The 24263-nt window shown below is 41.0% G+C and overlaps 1 protein-coding gene across 2 annotated transcripts in view; it reads left to right on the top strand.

The window, feature by feature from the left end:
• The window catches only part of ralgapa2 (Ral GTPase activating protein catalytic subunit alpha 2), a 515740-nt gene that overhangs the window by 434304 nt on the left and 57173 nt on the right, over positions 1-24263 (top strand). For both annotated transcript variants that reach the window (XM_078556382.1, XM_078556383.1), the window contains exon 39: positions 3224-3345. In XM_078556382.1, the coding sequence (XP_078412508.1) occupies positions 3224-3345 (122 nt within the window). The remainder of the gene's footprint in view (positions 1-3223; positions 3346-24263) is intronic.

Raw genomic sequence — 24263 nt, 5'->3', positions numbered from 1 at the left:
CTGAAGTAATGTTTATGATGCATTTCTCATTAAGTGGCCTCTTCTTGCATGGCTGTGTGTTTATGGTCTTTGCTAATGCACTTACCTTCAAAGTGACTCATTCTTAGTGACATCAGTTGCTGTGGCAATGAAGATTTGATGTGTCTTTTCCTTTCTGTGTTGGCTTATGAGCTGCAACATAGGGAATTATTTGAATTGTAAAGGAATTTTTCATCTAATATTTGATAATTGTTGTTTCTGTGTAATTCAATTAGGTATAAAGAGATAGTTAACTCATACCCAATCTTTAACATTCTTCACATTTAGAATCTAATGTTTTACAACATCTTGAATTATGGTCATTGATTGCAGACGTTAACTAGTTGTAAATAACCTGTCTCTTTTAAAAAGGATAATTGTATTTAATGCTGATAATCAATACTGGAGCACGAATAAACTGAACCACAGAACTCTTCTGCTACAAGTTTCTCCAGAACTTAAAAAAGACTGATAAATATCTAGCCCATTTGTTTGTAGTTTTATATAAAATTCAAAGAAGTTATAACATCTAATATTAACAAATGAAAACAACAAAATCTCAATGCTGAACCACCTATTATTTAGATACAATTCATTTATTTTTCTTAATTTGCATCTGAATGGTTTGAACCTATTTTATCAGCTTCACAGATAAACATAAGATCTGTTGCAAATCTGAATGTTGAACTTAGCTAGTATTTTGCCATTGTTGTGAACTAAACTGTTAACGCTAGCAAATAAATAGAAACTCAAGTTCATACATAACAAATAGTGTACTGAGCACTTTAAGGGTTAATGTATACATAGCGTAAAATCCTAATACGTGCAGTGAGCTATCATTATTCCTGCTGCTTCCTTCCAAACTTGATGCATGTTGTCACGGTCTGTATTACTGACTGCCTGCTTGCCTTCATAAGTGAACTGGCTATTGTACTGGATCATTTGGGTCTACGTTAATTTGGAGGCCCTAGTCTTACTGTCTTTGCATACATTATTTAGTGAATGTCTGTGTTTTGTTAGCAGTTGTGTGCTGCATTGTATGCTTATGTGTTAGTTATGCAGGACCTTTCATTAAACAGCAGGGTGTTATTAGCCATCGCCTGAAAGGGCTTTATATTGTTTTTGCCTTGTTTAAACTGAGCCCAGAAGCTGACTACAGACTATTGGCCAAGCAATGAATTGGCAACTGATGACAGGCCCATAGAGGGCCTGAGGCTCAGGTGGCTCCCGGCCTCAACTTTAGCTCAGCTCTTTCAACAATTTGTCACGCCCAGGCCTGCTCCTGCTGCGCCAGCACGTGCCAGCTTAGTGTCAAAGCGCCTGTTCGCCAGACGGACACACCAGCCCAACAGCCTGCTGTTGACTAGGCCAGTGGCTTGCTGTGGCAATATGGAGCAGAGAGGCCTAGCAACAGCCTGTATGTATTTCAGAAAAAGACGACTTCTAATGACTTGTGAATGGCATCAGTTGGTCCCCAAAGAATTGACAGAGAATGTGTGCCTCTGCTCTTACCAAATTAAGCGGGCTATTCATTAACTAGGGTCATCAGAATTTGAGTCTGCATAGAGAAAGGCCAGCAATAAATAAACTCGGGTCCATATTTCAATTCTAGCATTAAATAGTGAGCACATAAAAGAATTTAAAATTTAAAGAATGCTATAAACTGCGTTATATGCTGATCAACCTTGCACAACTATTTAAATAATTTGAGATGAATTTCTTTTTTTGTTCATTCATTTTAAAATGTTTTTCATAAACTTCCATTGCATAGCTGTAATATTTTGAAAAACACATATCCTAAATGTTCTAAGCGCCCTCCCCACCACCCACCCCACCCCATCCCACCCATGCAAAAAAAAATTCCATTTACAGAGAAATTGATCTTGTATTTTACTTTACAGAAAAGCTGCAATAAGTCAATTAAAAGTAATGGTTGAGCTTAATTTCCCCATTTTTCTGGGGTGGGTGGTTTATGCTGCACCTTTATGTGTTACTATTTTGGTTTGAGTACTTCCAATTGGTATATCAGTTTGACTTTGTGGGGGAATTGAAGATGACATCAAGCTTTACAAGGGGCCAGCGTTTTGTTTGTGATTTATAACTGTATTTTCCACTGCTTCTGTAGAGGGGGAAACTTTACACAAAGAAGAAAATAAAAGCTCTCCACAGTGTATCATGAAAAGCAGCTACAAGCAGGGGTCCTATTAGGGCAGCTGGCAGGTTGTTGAACCCTGTCACACTTTTAAGTTATTGGTGACTGGTTTTTGATTACTGTGCCAGTTCCAAGTTTTACTCTGGTCATAGGAAAGCAATTTAGTGGTGTTTTATGGCAGATAATGTAATCAGATTCTTGACAGAGTGTATTTCTTGTATGGCGTTTTATTTTGCTGCTGTAGCTCCTGGTCTTAAATAATATTTTGTGGCAGGCCTGGCATGTGCTGATCATTAACTGTGACCCAGCTGAAATGGAATATTGTGCAGCAGTGCAGTGACGTCCTCCAGTGTGTTTATGTTGAAGTATTCTTAAATGGTTTTGATTGATCCAAAGTTTTACAACACATTGCAGGGAAAGCTCTGTTCAAAATGTAAGTATGAATGACTGGGGGATACAGAAGATTTCTGTACCAGGGACTGCACTGCTTACACAATGACCACATAAAATAGAACAATAACAAGAATAAAGCTTTGAGTTTGACTTAACTTGGGTGTTCCACTTCCATGTTCACTTTGGTAAATTTTTTAAACATTAAATTCCATGTAAGTGTGCAATGGCAGGTAGATTGCAATCTAAAAGTTTTGAATTTTATTTGGTCATCTGTCATGTTATTATGGAATTTGCTCCTTCAACAGGAATGAATTATTAAGTTCTATTTAAGTATATAAAAACGTTCTCATGGAGAAACTACCAATAGCTATAACAGCTAATAACTGTACATGTTATTTGCAGAGTTCACTGGCAAAAATTTTTAGTGTGCAAGTTATTAGAATTATTGATCTCATACGACACCTGGAATTTAAGGAAAATTATGAAACATCAGCGACTTCAAAATAATCTGCAGCAGAAAACTAGCAAATTTTGTGTAATAAACATAAACCACTTTTTGACAGTTTAAAAAGTGTTGAATAGGCATTTTTACGTTTGCAGAGGACTTTTGCTACGTTTACCTATCTATGTCTATGGTGATTTCTTTAACTAGTCATACAGTTATGAAGAAAGAGCTCAGTATGTCGAAGCAATAGTTCAGCAACACAAAGAGATCATGACGTTTGAAGGTTTTGCAGCTCAAGTCTTCTCTCCCTCCCTAAGCTACTCACTCAGTAACATGGGTAAGTCGACATTATTCTTTTATTTTATGGAGCACTTCAGTGACAGATGTATACCCATTTTCTGCAGATAAATGCTTACAAATTCAAGACCATCTTTCTTCCTTATAATAAACTAATGAATATCAAAAGGAATAAAGGTGCTCATTTAAATTTTTTGTATCAAAGCTGTTCCTTTATCCAGTTTCAAGCCTTTTCTCTCAGTTAGCTGGTTAACCTTACAATCCAGCTAGGTTAATGAACTTGCTCAGAATAATGTCTTCACACTGAGTGAAGGATGCAGATTACTTGCTATGCATTGAATGTGCTATGCAGGATCTTACTGGAATTAGTGTTCAATTGAGGGAAAAGGATCCTGCGGCACAGAAGTTGCTGATGCTCCATGTTGATGCTGCAGCTGTTTGTAAAGGTTGAGTACTAATACTCCAGAATCCAAATAAATTACATCAACTGGTTCTAAAGAGGTAAGATCAACTGAAAGTAGTCATGAATGGCTATTAGGCTGCATTAATCTTCTGGTTTATTTGCTGCAAACTTCATGCAAAAATGTAAATACATCCTCAGAGAAACTTCAGCCTTTTCTAGAATCCATGTCTTCAAATTAAATTTTGTACAGATTATGGTATCTTGCAAACAACCAAATTCTTTTCACAAAACATCATAACCAAGCCTTAAATGGATGTGGTAAGAGGTTTGTCAGTTAAGTAAAATAACATAACACAAGTTTTTATAAGTGGTATTCAGTTTTGTTCATATTGAAGTTTTGAGGCAGGCAGGTCAATGGAAATATCTGCCCATTGATTTATATGTTGACCTTGTTTGATATGGTTTATAAAGATTACTATCCATGTTACAAAATGGATTCTTAAGTCATCTATGTTGTTGTATACCAGCAGAGAAAAGTATCCTCCATCATGAATGAGCTTGTTGACTTCATTGCATTCTTATTTTTGTTAGGAGTAGAGACATTCAAAGAACAGAAAAGGGCAAGTTGACCCAACAAGTTTGACGCTTTTGGCTGATTTCACTAATTTCCCATCATGTCCCTCAATCCCCTGTTTGTCCAGAAAGAGAAACATAGAATCATAGGTTACAATGTGGAAGGAGGCCGTTTGCCTGTCATGTCTGTGCCTGCTCTCTACAAGAGCAATTCAGTCCCCCTTCTGTTTTTTTCCTGCAGTCCTGCAAATATTTTCTCTTCAAATGATTATCCAATTTCCTTTTGTAAAGTGCAATTGTGTTCCCTCCCACCAGTTTCTCCCTATCTGCATTGTCTAGGCCCCTCATGACTTTGAACACCTCTAGCAAATATTTCAATGTTCTCTTCTCAAAGGAGGACAGTGCCAGCTTTTCTAATCTGTCCACACAACTAAAGTGCACTATCCCTGGAACCATTTTCACAAATCTTTTCTGCACCTTCTCCAATGCTTTCTCATCCTTCCTAAAGTATGGTATCCAGAATTGGGCACAATGTTCCAATTGAGGCCGAACTAGTGTCTTATAAATGTTCACCATAACTTCCTTGCTTTTGTACTCTGCTTCTATTTATAAAGCCAAGATTCCCATATGCTTCATTGACTGCTTTCTTAAACCTGCCCTGCCACCTTCAGCAATTTGTGCACATATACCCCCAGATCCCAATACTGCTTCATCCCCTCCATCATACTTCCTACCAAAATCTATCACTACACATTTCTCTGCCTTAAAATTTAATCTGCTATGTCCGCACAAACCACCAGCCTGTCTGTGTCCTCTTAATTTATTCTTTCATGCAATGTGAGCATCCCTGGCAAGGCCAGCATTTATTGCCCATCCCTAATTGCCCTTGTTCAGAGGGCATTTAAGAGTCAACCACATTGCTGTGGGTCTGAAGTCACATGTAGGCCAGACCAGGTAAGGATGGCAGATTTCCTTCCCTAAAAGACTTTAGTGAACCAGATGGGTTTCTACAACAATGGACAAATCATTAGACTTATAATTACAGAATTTTTAAATTGAATTCAGATCCCACCATCTGCTGTGATGGGATTTGAACCCATTAGTCCCAGCTTTGTCGAGATGCATCTCATCGACCTGTACAGGTTCATCTTGCCCCAGAACCCATTAATCTAAAGCTCCCCCTCCTGCACTATCTCTCCAACCATGCTTTCATTTGCTCTATTGTATTTCTATACCCACTAACATGTGGCACCAGGAATAACCCAGAGATTGCTACCTCTGAGGTCCTGCTGGCTAATTTCTTTCCTAGCTCCCTAAAATCTCTTATTTTTGGCAGTGGTATGAGTGTGAACCATGACTGCTGGCTCTTCACCTGCCTCCCTTCCCCTGGCGCCTCCAACACCCACCCCATCCCACTCCAGAGTGCTCTCCAGCAGCTCAGTAATCCTGGCACCAGGATGACAACAGACTATTCGCCTCTGCAGTCGCAGAAATGCCTATCTGTTCCCCTAACCATCGAATCGCCGATCGTTATTGCTTCCTCAATCTTCATCCTGCCCCTCTGTACAGCTAAGCAAGCATGATGCTGTGGTCTTGGCTCTGACTGCAAACCCCAGAGAAACCATCACCCTCACCGGTATTTAGACTCCTGTGCTAACTGCCTGGTCTTCCTTGACTTCTTCCTTGGCCACCCATTTTCTCTCTACCTGCGTACCCTTAAACTGTGGGGTGACCACAAGAAATGTGTCTTGTTTCTTGGAATGATTGGGAGTGCTTTGGAGGTGGTTCAGAGGAGGTTTACTAGACTGATACCAGGAATGGGTGAGCTGTCTTATGAGGAAAGGTTGAACAGGCTGGGCTTGTTTCCACTGGAGTTCAGAAGAATGAGGGGTAACTTGATTGAAGTGTATAAGATCCTGAACGGCCTTGACAAGGTGGATGTGGAAAGGATGTTTCCTCTTGTGGGTGAGTCCAGAACTAGGGGGCACTGTTTTAAAATTAAGGGTCGCCCTTTTACGACAGAGATGAGGAGAATTTTTTTCTCTGAGGGCTGTGCGACTTTGGAACTCTCTGCCTCAGAAGGCGGTGGGGGCGGGGTCACAATATTTTTAAGGCAGAGGTAGATAGATTCTTGTTAGGCAAGGGAATCAAAGGTTATCGGGGGTAGATGGTAATATGGAATTCGAAACACAAGCAGATCAACCATGATTTTATTGAATGGCAGAACAGGCTCGAGAGGCCGCATGGTCTACTCCTGTTCCTATTTCTTATGTTCTTATGATTTATGTGATTTACTTATGTTATTTCCTTGTAATTTTTGTTTACTGTTTACATTATATTGCATTACATTACACTACATTGTAATATCCTTCAGGAAAGGAAATCTGCCCTCCTTATCTAGTCTAACCACCTTCTGACTCTGGACCCACACAATGTGGTTGATTCCTAACTGTCCCCTGACAGTCACTTGGTCAAACTGCTACAGAAAGTCAAAAAATAATTAAACCACCTGGCATCAACCTAGGCACCATTAATGACACTGGCACACCCAGCCCAGACAACCCTGCAAAGTGCTCCTCACTAACATTGAGGGACTTGTGCCAAAATTAGCAGAGATTAGTCACGCAACAGCCTGACATGGTTATACTCAAGGAATTATACCTTACAGCCAATGTCCCAGACACTTCCATCACCATCTCTGCATATGTCCCATCCCACCAGCAGGACAAACCTAACAGAGTTGGTGGCAAAGTGATATTGAGTCGGGAGGAAGTTGCCCTAGGAATCCTCAGCATTGACTGCAAACCCCATGATGTCTCATGGTATCAGGTCAAACAGCTGGGCAAGGAAATCTCCTGATTATCATCTACCACCCTCCCTCAGCTGAATCATACTTTTCCATATTGAACAGCACATGGAAGTCCTGAATGACACATCTACCAGACTGGGCCTGCGGCAGGTGGTGAGAGAACCAACAAGAGGGAAAAATCTATCTGACCTAGTCCTCACCAGTCTACCTGTTGCAGATGCATCAGCCCATGACAGTATTGGTAGGAGTGATCACCACACTGTCCCTCCATCATGATGTCTGACACTACCACTATGCAAAATGGGATAGATTAAGAACAGATCCAACAGCTCAAAACTGGACATCCATGAGGCATTATGGACCATTAGCAGCAGCAGAACTATACTCAATCACAATGTGTAACCCCATGGCCTGGCATATATATCTCACTCTATCATTACCTTCAAACCAGTGAATCAGCCCTGATTCAATGAGGAGTACAGGATAGCAAGGCAGAAGCATCAGCAGGAATACCTAAAAATGAGGTACCAACCTGATGAAACTACAACAGGAGAAGCAGCATGGCACAGACAGAGCTAAGCAATCCCAATACCAATGTATCAGATCAAAGCTCTGCAGTCCTGCCACATCCAGTCATGAATGACCGTGGTCAATTAAACCACTAACCTGAGGAGAAAGTTCCACAACTATCCCCATCCTCAATGATGGGAAAGCCCAGGACATCAGTGCAAAAGACAAGGCTGAAGCATTTGCAACCACTTTCAACCAGAAGTGCCGAGTGGATTATCCATCTCAGCCTTCTCAGGAAGTCCCCACCATCACAGATGCTAGCCTTCAACCAGTTGGATTCATTCCACATAATATCAAGAAATAGCTGAAGGCATTAGATACAACCTAGGTAATGGGCCCTGATAACATTCTGGTAGTAGTACCAAAGACGTGCTCCAGAACTAGCCGTGCCCCAGTCCACTGGTATCCCCCACAGGTACAACAATGGCATCTACCTGATAGTGTGGAAAATTATCCAGGTATGTCCTGTCCACAAAAAGCAGGACCAATCCAATCCTGCCAATTACCACCTGATCGGTGCTATCAAGTGGCACTTAGACAGCAATAAACTGCTTGCCAATCATCACTTTGTGTTCTACCAGGGCCATTCGGCTCTTGACCTCATTACAGCCTTGGTTCAAATGTAGACAAAAGAGCTGCATTCGAGGTGAAGTGAGAATGATCGCCCTTAACATCAAGGCAGCATTTGACCAAGTGCGGCATCAAGGAGTCCTTGCAAAATTGATGTCAATGAGAATCAGAGGAAAAACTCTCCACGGGTAGGAGTCATACCCAGCACAAAGAAAGAAGGCTGTGATTATTGGAGGCCAGTCATCTCAGCCCCAAGACATTTCTGCAGGAGTTCCTCAGGGTTGTTTCAAAGATGCAACCACCTTCAGCTGCTTCATCAATGACTTTTCCTCAATCATAAGGTCAGAAGTGGGGATGTTCGCTGTGTTCCATACCATTTGCAACTCCTCATGCGATTCCTCAGATACTGAAGTGGTCCGTGTCCATATGCAGCAAGAAATTGACAACATTCAAGCTTGGGCCGATAAGTGGCAAGTAGCATTCGTGCCAGGCAATGACCACCCCCAACAAAAGAGAATCTAACCATCTCAGTGACACTACTGTCACTGAATCCCCCACATTCAATATCCTGGGGTTTGCCATTGACCAGAAACTTAATGGGATTAGCCATATAAGTACTTTAGCTACAAGAGCAGGACAGGCTGGGAATACTGCAGTGAGTAACTCACCATCTGAGTCCCCAAAGCCTATCCACCAAGGCACAAGTCATGAGTGTGAGGGAACACTCTCCACTTGCTTGGATGAGCAACTCCCAACAACACTCAAGAACCTCAACACAATACAGGCCAAACAGCTTGCTCGAATGGCATCCCAGCACCTTAAACATTTGCTCCCTGTGCCATCAACACATAGTGGCAGCAATCTGTACCATCTACAAGATGTACTACAGCAACTCACCAAGGCTCCTTCAACAGCACCTTCCAAACCGCAACCTCTACCGCTTAGAAGGACAAAGACAGCAGATGCATGAGAACTCCACTACCTGCAAGTTTCTCTCCAAGCCCCACACCATCCTGACTTGGAACTATATTGCTGTTCCTTCATTGTCACTTGGTCAAAATCCTGGAACGCCCTTCCTAACAGCACTGTAGGTGTAACTGCACCAGATGAACCGCAGCAGTTTAAGAACGCAGATCACCACCACCTTCTCGAGGGTGACTAGGGATGAGCAACAAATGCTGGCCTTGGCAGCGATGCTCACATCCCCAAGAACAAATTTTTTAAAATTCCACTTTAATCCACTGTTTGCCGCCTTTAAATTATTTCCTTTAGCTTTTGAAAGCTTTATTACTGTAAACAATTTGCCTGAATCAAATTCATCCTTGAAATCTGTTTTATAGGAAGACAGATCTTTCCCCATAATTTCCTGACTTCTGCCATCATCCTTTTGTTGCTTTTTGCTGCATCCTCTCAAAGGCAATAAAATCCATCATTGTGGTTATCATGACTGTGCGCCACTACTAAAAGGGTCCAACTGCCCTCTCATGTAGTACTTCTTCTGACTTGTATTTTATTCTGTTGATGCAGTCCCAATATTTTTTCAGTGCAGCAAAACCTGGATGGTGGTTTCAACAGTTCCTGTATGGTATCCACCAAATTCAGGCATGACTATTTACATTTTTCTACATTAATATATTTGCCCTCTATTGACCCAGCTTCCTAAAAAAAAAAATCATTATCTTTCAGAGCATCTTGTTGTTCACTGTTTGCATTGCATCCAATTTTAGTTCATAGGGTATCATTGTATATAGACTGAAGTTTATTTAAACAATAACTTAAACCTTATTGAGTAATGACAACTTCTTATACCTTAATTTCTCATAAACCCATTTTAAAAAGTTGACCTAATTGTGTGCATTTAAAAATAGGTGTTCACTGTTTTCTCCATGTGGACCTGCTTTTTTATTGCTTTTCTCATTCATATTTATAAGAAGCAGTGTTTCCACATCATCAAAAGGATTTTTTATATTGATGATGCCCAAGTGCATTGTGTCTGGGCTGAGTTAAAGAATAATAAGGAGTCTGGTACTTCATTTGGAGTACTGTATATACAAGCAAATAATGTAAAAGAAGTCAAACATGACACTTGTAGGCAATTAAGGAGCATTTGCCATAGTAAAGGACTTGTAACAAAGTTAGGCTTGGTCTTATCCTAGTTTATCTTGGATTGTTAGTTAGCTTTTGGTCAAATAAAGATGAGATTTCTAGAATGCATTCAGGACAGTTTCCTCATGTTGCATGTCACCAACAACAATTCTTGTTTATATAGTGCCATTAACATAATGAAACATCTTAAGGCACTTCATAGGGGCATTGTAAACCGAAATATGACATTGAGCCATATGAGGAGATATTAGGGTACGCTTGGTCAAAGGTAGGTTTTTGAAGAGGGTAACAAGATAGTGAGGAGTAGAGGTTTAGGGAGGGAATTTCAGAGATTAGGGCCAACACAGCTGAAGATAAGCTATCATTATTAGATCGATTAAAATGGGGTATTCTCAAGTGGTCAGAATTAGAGGAGTGCAGCAATCTTGGAGGGTTGTGGGGCTGGAGGAAATTGCAAATAAAGATGGGCGAGGCCATGGAGGGATTTGATTACAAGGAAGTAATTTTTAAACTGGAGGCGACACTGAATCAGGACTTAGTATGGCTCAGTGAGTACAGGGGGAATAGGTGTGATTTGATGCAAGTTAGGACATGGGCAGCAGAATTTTGGATGACTCAAGTTTATGGAAGGTACAATGTGGGAGGCCAACCAAGAATGCATTGGAATCCAGTCTAGAGATAACAAAGGCATGGATAAGGGTTCCATCAGCAGATGGGCAGAGGTAGGTGACATTACAGAGGTGGAATTAAAGCAGCCTTAGTAGTGACATGGTCATATGGTTGCAAGCCCATTTCTGGGTAAAATATGATGCCAAGCTTGCTAACTGACTCTGACATTTGCTAGGGAGAGGATGGAGTCGGTAGTTAGGGAGTGGAGTTTGTCATCCAGACCAAAGATGATGGGTTTTCCAAATGTTTAATTGGAGGAAATTTCTGCTCATCCAGTACTGGGTGTCAGACAAGCAGTCTAAGATAGAGTGAGTGGAGAGATCGTGAGAGGTGGAATTGGGTGTTGTCAGCCTATATGTTGAAACTAATGTGTTTTTGGATGATGTCACTGAAGGGCAGTGTGTAGATGAGAAATATTGGGGGGCCAAGGATCAATCCATGGGGGACACCAGAGATAACAGTGTGGGAGTTGGAAGAGAAACCATTTTTGGTGATTCTGTGGCTTCGATTATATAGCTAATAATCGAATCAGTCGAATTCAGTTTCACCCAGCGGGATGACCTTGGAAATGTGTCGGAGGAGAATAGTTTGATCAACAGCAGACAGGCTGAGAAGGACAAGGAAGGATAGTTTACCTTTGTTACAGCCGCAAAGGATTTGTAACTTTGCTAAGAGCCATTTTGGGACTCTGGCCAGGGTGAAACCTGAATGGAAGGATTCAAACATGGAGTTCTGGCAGAGATGGGTACAAACTTTGGAGACGTCAACACATTCAAGGACTTCAGAGATGTACAACAGGAAAGTATGCAATGCAAGATGTAGCTCTGTGAAAAGAAGCAGGACAAGCCGGGGAACATTTGGGAAATACTGGCCATAACATAATTTGATTCAAATTGAAAATAGAGAAAAGAAAGTCAAAGAAAAAGATGTTGGACTGGAAATGAGCTAATTTCAGTTCACTGAAAGAGGGATTTAGCTAGATTAATTGGTTCAAGAAAACAGCCAATCAAACAGCAGAATGGCTATGAAAGATATTCAGATGCAGGATGGATTATGATGCATGCTAAATACATATTTGCTAAGGTGCCATTTAAGAGACTTGTTTCAGAAATTAAGGCAACTCATATTAAACAGCATATAACAACATGGATGAAGATGACCAAGGGACAGAAAGCAATTACATGTTCCTTGTAGTTGTAAGGCGCCCAAGGGTCTTTTAATAAATGATTAGGACATAGGTACAAGGGAAGTTTATTGATAACAAGTTAAGGTGCATGGCTTGTTGTGATGGAAAATCTGAAAGGGCACAGACAGGTTGGAACAGAAGGCAGACACAGTTCAATGCAGAGAAGTGTGAAGTAGTACATTTTGGAGGAAAAAGAACAGCAAAAGGATGCATACACCAAACGGTAAGAGAAGCAGGGAGATGTAATGGTGCAGGTACATAGAACTTTTATGTAGGAAAGTCCATAATAAAAGCAAATAAAATTCAGGGACATGGAGAAAACAAGAAAGTGATGTTGAATTGTACAAGACAGTGGTTAGATCACAGATGGAGTATTAAATGCAGTTCAAAACGCCAGAATGCCTGTAAAGGAACAATATCGGAGACAAGAAATCAATATTGGCAAGCTTCACTAGAATGGTACAAGGAATAGGGGTCATAGTTAGAAAGGTCTTAAAATGGGATTTTTTTAATACCTGAATAGAGGAGGTTCAGTTATGAAAGATTTTGGTGAGATAAAATATTGCAAGATTGCTTCGACTGGTGACCGAATCATTACCAAGGGGATGTAGAGTCATGATCATCAATGAAAGAGCAACAAGAAAGTTAAGAAAACAATTTGCACAGGACAATCAGGATATTCAATACCACAGATGGCTATTCCGAAATGGGTCTGAATTTTCCCGGCTCTGTTATGGCAGGCTTGGAGGCAGAGGGCCAAGAAAATAGGGAGCAACGTCAGGATGGTGCCCCAGTGCATTCCCACTTACCGGTGAACATTCCCAGGCGCAGGCTGGAAACGGACTCGGCACCTGCTGCACAGAGGGGAGCAGTCAATTCAAATTTTTAGGAACAATTTTACAAGCATGCCAGTGTTTTACTGTGCATGGAGGGTGTCAACTCATTGGAGGCAGGCCTCCCTGCAGCAGGTCAGGGTAGGGATCCAGAGGCTCTGTTATGACCAATGCAGTTGGTAAAGCGGAGTTATTTAAAAACCCCAGAGGGAAACTTTAAACAACTATAATTTTAAGTGTTATGTTTGAGATGCTACTCAGGAATCAGACCACCAGTTCTTAGGTCTTACATTAAACTAAATGAAACATATTATTAATTTACACAGGTTATACACATGGCTACAAATTGCTACTATCATAACTTTTAACAAATTCCCAAACTAATCTCCATTAAGACAACAGCAACCCATAGACTTAACCAAACACCAGGCAGAGCATTTTCACCTTACAAATTCAAAATGAGGTTCTTTTCACTTTGGTTCCTGTGGATCCAGTTGGAGGCTTACAGCTGCCTTTTAATCTCACATTGCCTCTGCCCTGCACACCAGAAAACTGCTAAAGCCCATTGAATGTTAATTCTCATTGTATCAACAACCTCTGAACTAAACCTCTCTAACAATAAAACCCCTTTCTAATACGAATATTATTAGTCATAAACATATTGCTTGGTATCTGCTAGATAGGCACCATTTTTCACCCCACTTCTTGAATACTCAATTCAAAAAATGCAAATGCGCACTAACTCTGTTATATATTAAAACTATTACACATCAAAGCACCCAGACTAGCTGGCTTTAATCCAATTAAGAAACACCCACAGACTAAACCTCTATTTTAAAAGAAAAATATTTTCCAAAATATTATATACCTTAATAGCTTCATGACAGGCTCCATGCCCCAAAAAGTGCCCACTCAAAGGAAAGGCTGTACCCCTGGCCCAAATGGTTCACCCGCAGTGGTGTTCCTTCCTCTCCAAGGGGCCTGACGGCTTCACTGTCATAATTTTTAGTTTAGTCCTATGCCTCTGTGGATGCCTCCATACTGAAGCGCCTTCATGGCCCCTGACTTGTCTCAGCAGCACTTGCCTCTCCCAGTGCAATGTCAAGGCTTCAGAGCTGCTGACTGTGCGATCGGGCTGGCAAGTTAAGGAGCCTAAACAAAAACAGAATTACCTGGAAAAACTCAGCAGGTCTGGCAGCATCGGCGGAGAAGAAAAGAGTTGACGTTTCGAGTCCTCATGACCCTTCAACAGAACTGAAGTATAGTTAGGAGAGGGGTGAAATATAAGCTGGTTTAAGGTGGGGGGGTCGGGGGGGTGGTGGAGAGAAGTTGCTGGGGTGGTGGTTGTAGGGACAAGCAAGCAGTGATAGGAGCAGATAATCAAAAGATGTCACAGACAAAGGAACAAAGACGTGTAAAAAGTGGTGATATTATCTAAGAGAATGTGCTAATTAAGAATGGATGGCAGGACACTCAAGGTACAGCTCTAGTGGGGGTGGGGTGGAAAGACTGACAGGGCAACTGCTGGTACTGAGCGTCAGTGGTGGGAGGGATGAGTGTTTGTGGATGCGGTGCCAATCAAGCAGGCTGCTTAGTGCTGGATGATGTTGAGCTTCTTGGAGCTGCACTCATCCAGGCAAGTGGAAAGTATCTAGTCAAACTCCTGGCTTGTGCCTTGTAGATGTTGGACAGACTTTGGGGAGTCAGGAGGCGAGTTACTCGCCACAGGATTCTTAGCCTCTGACTTGCTCTTGTAGCCGCAGTATTTATAAGGCTAGTCCGGTTCAGTTTCTGGTCAATGGTGACCCCCAGGATGTTGATCTCTTTGCCCACAATTGAGGGCACAGGACCCCATTTGGTTCAGGACCTGAAACCCGCAATAAAATTCAGCCCCAAAATAAGTCTAATGATAGAGATCACTGGATACATATTTGAAAAGAAAGAATCTAAAATAATAGGGAAATGGATTAAAGTGGAGCACTCCCGTTAGAGAGAGCTGCCAATGAGTCTCTTCTGTTCTGTATTTCCATATCGCCTATTTCAGTCCCTGAAGTTTTACAAATATACTTTTGAAATTTTGCATATTTAACATTACAACTTTGCATGGCATTAGGATTTCCCACTTCATCCAGTGGTGAGATATCTCCAGTTTCTCTGTATGATCCCTGAAATTATTGATACTTTTTGGGGCCTTTTCAGCTCTTTAGATATTTTTGCTGATGCACTTTGGACTGTGGTCAGACATAGTTTACTATATTCTGATATGTAAGCAAGTTTCAGTAGCGTACCCAGGATAATTACAGAAAACATTTGTTAGACTTCTTCACCTAATGAACCCTCTGCACCAACAGGATGCTCCTTGCATCTTCCAAGAACCAGCAGAATGTAACAACACCAGATCATATTTTAGGTTTTAACTGAAAAACTAACAATGAGCAATAGATGAACAAACAAATAAATAAAGCTGTAATATAATGTATATTTTTACAGTAGATTTTAGGCAAAGTTAGATCATCAAAAGAAGGAATATAATAAGTGGCTTGCAATCTCCAATGTTAGGATATGTATTCTATAATTAACTCCAACAATTATATTTGTTCTTTTATATATTCTTACTAAATGGCCTGACCAACTTTTGCTATTTGAACAGCTCACTAATTACCCCAAAATAATTGGCAGGTCTTTAAGGATTTGAATAACTGGCAGCTAAATTCAAGAAGAGCTGGCAGTCATACACACAACTGAATAAATCACACCGTCATTTGGTTTGATTCCTTCCCTCGATATTTCTGCATTCAACCTGATTGTAAGGCTCAGTGACGAGATCTGGTTTCATAACTTTTCGTGTTACTTTACTGTTTCCTTATGGGATGTTTACTTCACTCACTTCATCATAATTCTCAAAGTACATGGTTTCCAGGGCTATCTTACAACGAAGGTGGAGTATATTTATTAGTAAAGTGAAGCTTAAAGCAGCACTGTGGCTGCTAATGCCATAACAATAACAAGAAAATGATAGGGGCATCATGTTTTCATCTTCCACTTGTCAAGCAAAGAACATACATACCCTGGCCCTTTTTCTGTGACATTTAATGCTTCAGCCTTGAGGTCTAAATTAAGTCCAGTGTATTATGTAATTATCTGCTCTTGTTCAGCTTTACATATTTGTTAATAATGCCCTACATTAAAGCCATGAAATCAAGAAAATAAATTAAATTCAGTGCATCCCATTTAGAAATTCATTTTGAAGTGAAATGTTGACTAATAAGATCAGCCATGCGTCATTGTACTCCACTGTTCCCTAATGTCAGTGTGCATTTGTAGCTTTGTGAGCAGATAAGAGTTGCATGCTTGTATCGGTCGTCAATAGCAGCAGGCTTTTGCAGATAAGCTTCCTGACACTGGCAGAAGCAAAGGGAGCCAACATTATTGCACATAATCATTTCCTTACTGCCTGGAGAGGTAAAGAGAAACAACTGGCCAGTATCCATGCAACCTTCATAAACTAAAATAAATCACACTGTCATAGATTCAGAAAAACCCAAGAACTATGCTATTTCACTATTTGTGACACAATAATTAAATGACTTTATTGATACCAGCATTTCTATACAAAACAAAAAGTGATAGAGGTTAAATTTAGTAACGGTGGTTGGAAGAGTGTTGCACCCCTAGCTTCGGCCAACACCATGTCTGTCTTCACTGGCCAAGTTTGGCCAGTTTTTGTCTAAGCCACCAAATAATGCAACTCCAACAGTGAGCAATTCATCTGTTGTGGTGGGGGAGGGAGAATTAGTGCAGCCCATTTACTTTTGACATATTCATCCTTAGCTTTAAAACATTGGACATCTCTGTTTGAAAGAGTTTTAAGAAGGCAACTTTCATTTTGAAAATAGACAATTCAAAAACTCTTCTGAAGTAATTTCTTGTCAAGCAAATTTTTATCAGAAAACAGCCCCACAAGACATGAATTTCGACTGAGATTTTTTAGTTGCTGAGCTGATGCTGTTACTATGGTAGCATCTTAGGCTGTTGTGAATGGTTACCAATATCACACTTGATCCTCGCAACCGGATGACATAATGCCTTTAATTCCAGGACTGAACTATTGATGCACAGTAAAATGTGTTGATAATCTGTTGCTGGTATGCTTTCAATCTGCTGTAGCAGAAGGGTGATTTGGTTTATGAATCATTGTCAAGCTTATTCACACAGTTGGCAGAGTGACATGTTGCTCTGGTTTCAGGAAGCTTTGGCAGTTATTAGAAAATGGAAGGCCTGATGTCTTTGAGAACGTTAAAGAGTGAGTCCTGCCATAACGTTTTTTGAAAAAGTCAATAGAAAAAAATTTAGGAATAACACTCGGAGCTTTGGTTTTGTTTCTATTTCTTTCTATGTGTGTATTTTCTCATTTAAACTGTGAGTGCGGTGACATTTCTGGTAATTAGCTTTAAGGAGCTATTCAAACTGAATATTAAGTGAATTATCAATAGTCTATGGTATTGCTGGATTGTGATACAACTGCCCTGTTCACGTATCACCCTTGTGCTTGCTGACCTGCATTGGCTCCAGATCAGTGACTTTAGAATTCTCATCCTTGTTATCAAATCCCTCCACAGCCATGCCCATCCCTAACTCTATAATCTCCTCCAGCCCCACAACTTTATGAGGCACTCATCCAATTCTGGCCTTTTGACCACTCCCAATTTTAATCACTCCACAATTGATGACCGTGCTTTAAGCTGCCCAAGAAAAAAGCCCTGGAATTCTCTCGCTACACCTCACCACCTCTCCATTTCACTTTCCTCCTTGAAGCTGTTCCTTAAAGCCTACCTCTTTGACCAAGCTTTTGGTCATCTGATCTAATATCTCCTTATATGGCTCAGTGTCATATTTTGTTTTATAATGCTCCTGTGAAGGACCTTGGGATGTTTAATTATATTAAAAATGCTATCTAAGTTGTTGTTTAGGGAAGGGAACCTGCTGTCATTACCCAATCAGGTTTGTGTGACTCCAGTCCCATACCTTTGTGCTTGACCCTTAACTGCCCTCTAAAGCCGCTAAGCAAGCCGCTCAGCTTTATCAAACTGTTACAAAGTGCAGTTCAAGAAGGTGCCCACCACTAACTTTCCAGGGCAACTAGTAATGGGCAAAAAACCCTGGCTTTGCCAGTGACAGCCACATCCTGAGAATGAATGGAAAACCATACGCACAGTCCTGAATCTAAAACTGATTCAATATCAATTCCGTTATTCACTCATTTCCCTGGCACTGTCATTAGTCTTACTTCTGAACCAAAATATTGCTAAAAACCTTTCTGTGTAACAAACTCATGAATATTTTTCCAAGTTGGAAAAGTGTTGCGATCCCTGTAAAGACTGAAAACCTTTGAAAAGAGATGAATTTCCCAGTGACGGACGGAAGTGACCGATAGACAAGATTTCACGGTTTAAGACTTTTAGGGCTGTAACTTCCAAGCTTCTTGGCATCGTATTGGGGATGTACCCCAGAGATGCAGGAGTCCTCTTCAGAAGTTCCCAAGTAAGGTTTGCACAGCAATCGCCCAGAAGTAAGAACTTCCCCGGGCTATCGCCTTGCACTGGGAGCTATCCGGTGTTGGCAATTTAAATCGCAAACTTCAGATGGTTCTGACTGGGTTACACCAATAGTTACCAGAAAAAGCTAGAAAGATTCAAAGCACTTCTAACTTTTGGGTAACTATTGCACAGACCCAGACCGACTCCCCCCCACAGGACTCCCCCCACACCCAAACCCCCCTTTGTTGGTGAGATGTACTCAGATTTTGTTAAAACAGTATCAAAATTTTGATCACTCAAAAAATTAAATGATGCAATCGATGCATTTGTAATATAGTGAAACAGTGGCCTTAATTTTAACTTCCTCTGCTTGGCAGGTTCGGACAAGTGGTTAAAATCCTATGGTAGAAATGTAGGCCCTGGTCAAGGCATACTTAACACTGCAGCATGTTAATGTTATCAGTACTACAATATAATTCAGTGTTCATGTCGTGGGGGAATCCTGTGCTGCTTGTTGCCTTTCATGGCAGGAGGATCTGACTGGCCAGAATAGGCTCACATCATTTTGAAAACTTTATTTGTTTTTGAACTGTTTGCAGGCCAGGGGTTCTCACCCTATGAGTCCTTGGGCCTCCCCAGCCCCAAAATCCCAATAATGTTCTGGGAATCCCCAGTCTCTGCATTCCCCCCACAATTTTCATTGAACAAAAACCCTGCAATTTGAGGGAATCCCCTCCACATACTGAATGCCATATACCATTAGCATGGGTTGCCCCACTATGGATTCCCACACTCACTCGCTGGCCAGGTAGCCAAGCTGACTGGGTGTCGGGCACAATTATGGAAATATTTATTGAAATGAAGCCCTGCCATTAATATCAGTGTAGCCTTCATGTCCTTGAACTTACTGGTTTCAATGCCCAGGACCCAAGCTCCCTCAGACCCTTCCCACATCACCACACCCACACCCCCAAAAATAAAAATCGAGGCAATGTGTCACTACATGCAGACTTCATACTGGAGGCATCGTACTTTGTTGCAAATGCAAAGCAAACTTAAAAAGAGGCACAACTGGATGCTGCTGACATGAAACCAAAATCCATCTGCACAATCGGCAAAGTTCTGTCATCATCCAGCAGTCGAGCTTTAATTGACATGATCTTTGTTTACTTAATAACCATTTGTCTCTGTGGCCTTCAAACTTCATTTCAGCAAATCAAACATTGTACTCACATGGTATGACACTTTTGTCCTTACTTAGAAAAAAAATGGACCATCCAATTGAACAAAAACATGATCAAGATATAATCAGTGGTATTCCATTGAATCTTCATTGCTAGTCACAAATTCTGAATACACCTTCATTAATTAAAACCAGATTGTATATTTCCCTGATGGCTCATTGCTCCTGATCACTTTCTGTTGATTCTTTGTATAGCTTGGGCTGTCAAGAGGGAGAGAACAGGATCAGATTAAGCTATGATAATTCTTCATCCTGAAACATTCAAGGCTCAATATAAAGTTTGATTGTGGCCGGGTCCTTAAGGACAATAAGCACCTATAAAATTGTACTCCAGCAAGAATTAGTGTCTGCAGAGGAGATGAGGAAAGAAAATCAGAAGGAAGAATTATCCAACTGGTTCTGTTTTAACTGACAGATTCTTGATAGGCGATTACAATATATGGCAATTCTTAAAGCAGACTATTAGAAGGAAACTTTTCAATGACAGCCAATCTAAAAGCAGTGGATAGAAATTAGATCTCTTTCCATCCATTTTACACTTGAAGTTGGGCCATTTATCAAGCATCTCTAGGAGTTGCCAAAAGCAAGTGTAAGGTTCCTTACATCTGTATTCTTCAGTGACTGCCAGCAAAAGGTATATTACTTTGAGCCAGAGGGAGTATGAGTGAGCCCACCAACCCCACCCGCCTGCTCTCTCCCCCCCCCACCCCGACCCCACAGCATTCAGATTGCCCCATCCCTTTTTCCACTCTCCCACTCCCTTCACAATTCTTAAATCCATACTGCACGTTATTATTTTTCTTCAAATGGGAAGGTTGCCTGTGAGGAGATGACAGGTGCTGACAGCTCCCAAATTATCCAAAACCCTGCGCCGACAAATTTTGTATTTTTTAAAATTACTTTGAATAGAGGTAAACACATAAAAGCTGTCCTGTTTCTGCTCCTTTTCCAAACATGTTGGCCTCGGTTTCATTTCAAATGGTCTGCCTAATTTCATATGTAACTGCACTGCACTGTAACAAATAGAGCATACTTGAGTAATGCTGGTGAAATTGCTGAACATTTTTATCAATTACAATTGATTTTTTTTTCTTTAAGCTGCAATTATTTCTTCCTCACCCCAGCACTCCATATTTCCACTGTGTTAGTCTGTGAACTGGACAGCATGAAACTTAACAAATTTGGATTAAGAGGGGGCGGGACTGTGTGTTCTCCTTTCATGGACAAGATACCAAGGAACTGGGCTGCAAAATGAGAATCTGAAAGGCATGAAGCTAGTGCTCATGTACGACATCACAAAGCAGCACATCTGGGGCCTCCTTGTAATTTTCCTTTTATCGTAGCGATTAAAGTTCGCACACGTTTCAAATACTGCAACCACCTCACAACACTGACTTCAACAGCAACACTGCAGGGTGAATAAAATTGCACTGAAACATCGGCTGACACTAGGGCAGAACTAAGGAGGAGATTTTCATTGGCATCTTCTGAGGTGCTTAATCATGAAATTTCTGGGAGTAAGTCAGTTGCCTAGTTACCCTTCTCACCAAAAGTGCAACTTTCTGATCACCAGATCATTCCCAGCCAGAAAATAAAGTTTTGAATTGTGACATTTTAGCTTACACACGTGCAGTTGTTGGTTGCTGTCAGTGCTATGTTATCTACCTTGTTGTATTTACACAGCCATAGCATTTGTTCTGCACCAGCACCATTTCAGAATCATCAATGAGGTGAGAGGCTATTACCTTTTAAGCAGTAACAACTTATACAGTGCCCCAGAACAGTGGAATGCTAATGGCTACCTGCAGCCTGGCAAATGGTGAGTTGCTTGCCTCAGTCAGACTTGAAATGCAGGGAGGGAGGGGCAATCCTTAAGAGAGTTAGCTCAAGTCAGTTTCTTTGACTTCTAGCAATTGATGCAAGGTTGGGATAGGCAGAGGCCTTTGGAGAGATCCTTCATCCAGCTTCTGGGTTGAGAATGGTTCATGATGTGAAATCATGGAAAATCAGAGGAGGGGTATAAAAACAGTGGAAATAATATGTTAGGGAAGTTAGAATCATAGAATGATTACAGCACAGATGGAGGCCATTCAGGTCATGAAGATCATGCTGGTTCTCTGTAAGAGCAATTTACCCAGTTCCACTTCTCTGCCCTTTCTCCTGTACCTCTACACTGTTTTTTCCCTTTCAAGTACTTATCTAATTCTCTTTTAAAAAACACAGTTGAACCTACCTCCACCACCCTTTCAACAACAACTTATATAGCACTTTCGTCATAATGAAAGTGCATTCCAGATCACGACCATTTGCGGTGTACAGGTATTTTTTCCTCGTGTTGCCTTTGTTTCTTTTGCCAGTCACCTTAAATCGATTTCTTCTGGCTTTAGACCTTTCTGCCAGTGGTAAAAATTTCTCTCTATCTATTCTGTCTAAACCCCTCATGATTTTGAACACCTCTTTCAAATCTCCTCCCAACCTTCCCTACTGTAAGTAGAACAACCCCAGCTTCTCCAATCTATCCATGTAACCGAAGTCCCTCTTCCCTAGAACCATTCTAGAAATTTTTTTCTGAACTCTCTCTAAGGCCTTCATGTTCTTCCTTAAGTGCAGTACCCAGAATTGGACATACTACTCCATCTGTGGCCAAACAAGTGTTTTATAAGGTATCATTATAACTTCCTTGCTTTTGTACTCCATGCCTTTATTTGAAAAGCCCAGGATTCCAGCTGCTTTTTTAACCTTTTTGTCAACCTGCCCTGCCACCTTCATCAATTTGTGCACATATAACCCCAGGTCTCTCTGTTCCTGCACCCCCTTTAGAATTGTACCCTTTAGCTTCTCTTGCCTTTCCTTACACTTCCTACCAAAATGTACCACTTTGTACTTCTCTTTGGTAAACTTCATCTGCCATCAGTTCACTGTGTCAGTGTCCTCTTCAAGTCTATTTCCATGCTCCTCAGTGTTCACCACACTTCCAAGTTTTGTGTCATCTGCAAATTTTGAAATTATACCCTATACCCTCAAGTCCAAGTCATTAATATGTGATGAAAAGCAGTGGTCCTCATACTGATCCCTCATAACCCCAATATATACTTTCCCCTAATCGGACAAAGAACCATTCTCCACTACTCTATTTTTCCTGTCCTTTAGTCAATTTTGTATCCATGCTGCCACTGCCCTTTATATTTCATGGGCTTCAACTTTGCTGACAAGCCTATTATGTGGCACTTTATCGAATGCGTTTTGGAAGTCCATATACACCATATCAATCACATTACTCTAATCAACCCCCTCCTGTTACATAATCAAAAAACTCAATCAAATTAGTTAAACAGAATTTGCCTTCAGTAAATCTCTGCCAGCTTTCCTTATTTAATTCGCCCTTGTCCAAGTGACTATGGATTTTGTCCTGTATTACAGGTACGGGGAAAAAAGCAGGAGAATGGCACTCAGTCATGATGCTCATTTGGAGATCCAGTGTAGAGACAATGGGCTGAATGGCCGCATTCTGCGCCGTAACGATTCTGTGATTATTGTTTCTAAAGGTTTCCCCTCCAGAGAGCTTAAACTGACTGACCTGTAATTTCTGGGTTTATCCAAGCGTGTGATATTTGTAATTCTCCAGTATGCACCATTCCCATATCTAAGGAGGACTGGAAAATTATGGCCAGTGCATCCATAATTTCTTATTTCCCTCAGGTAACCTCAGATGCGTGCATCTGAGCCTGGTGATGTCTCCACTTTTTAAGTGCAACCAGACTTTCCAATACTTCCTCTTGATCAATGTTTAGCCCATCCAGTATACCAACAACCTCCTCTTTCACTAAGACTTGGGCCAGTGTCGTCTTCCTTGATAAAGACAGATGCAAGTTACTCATTTAGTATCTCAGCCATGCCCTCGACACCACATGTAGGTATTCTTATTGGTCTCTAATTGGTTCCACCCTTCTTCTTATTACTCTTCTACTATTTATATGTCTATAGAAGACTTTTGCATTCCCTTTTATGTTCATTGCCCTGGTTATTTTCCTTTTCACTTCCTAACTGAACTTTCTTTATTCAGCCTGGATATCACTCCTGGAGGATGTCTTGTGGTGCAGTGGTAGTGTCCCTACCTCTAGGCCAGAAACTCTGGGTTCTAGTCCCACTTCAAGATTTGATAGCCATGGAAGGTATGTTCATAATGTAACCAGATAAGTTGATTATCAGCCTGTATATAATTCTTTCACCTGATTACAGGCAGTAAGAGCGGGAGAATTTTCTGGTTACCCATGCCGCAGAAGGCAATGGAAAACCACTGCAGCACTTAGCCAAGCATAATCATGGAGCAACCCAATGGAAATCCATGGTCGCCGATGCCCTCTTCGGGCCTGGTACCTGAAGGAGGAGGAGGATCACTCATGGGGAAGTGGCAGTGTACTGTTAATCTCACTGGACTAGTAATCCAGAGACCCAGGCA

Source organism: Cetorhinus maximus, chromosome 14, assembly GCF_964194155.1.
Source record: "Cetorhinus maximus chromosome 14, sCetMax3.hap1.1, whole genome shotgun sequence".
In the NCBI taxonomy this organism is placed as follows: Eukaryota; Metazoa; Chordata; class Chondrichthyes; order Lamniformes; family Cetorhinidae; genus Cetorhinus; species Cetorhinus maximus.
This window is presented reverse-complemented; position numbering and strand designations above follow the sequence as displayed.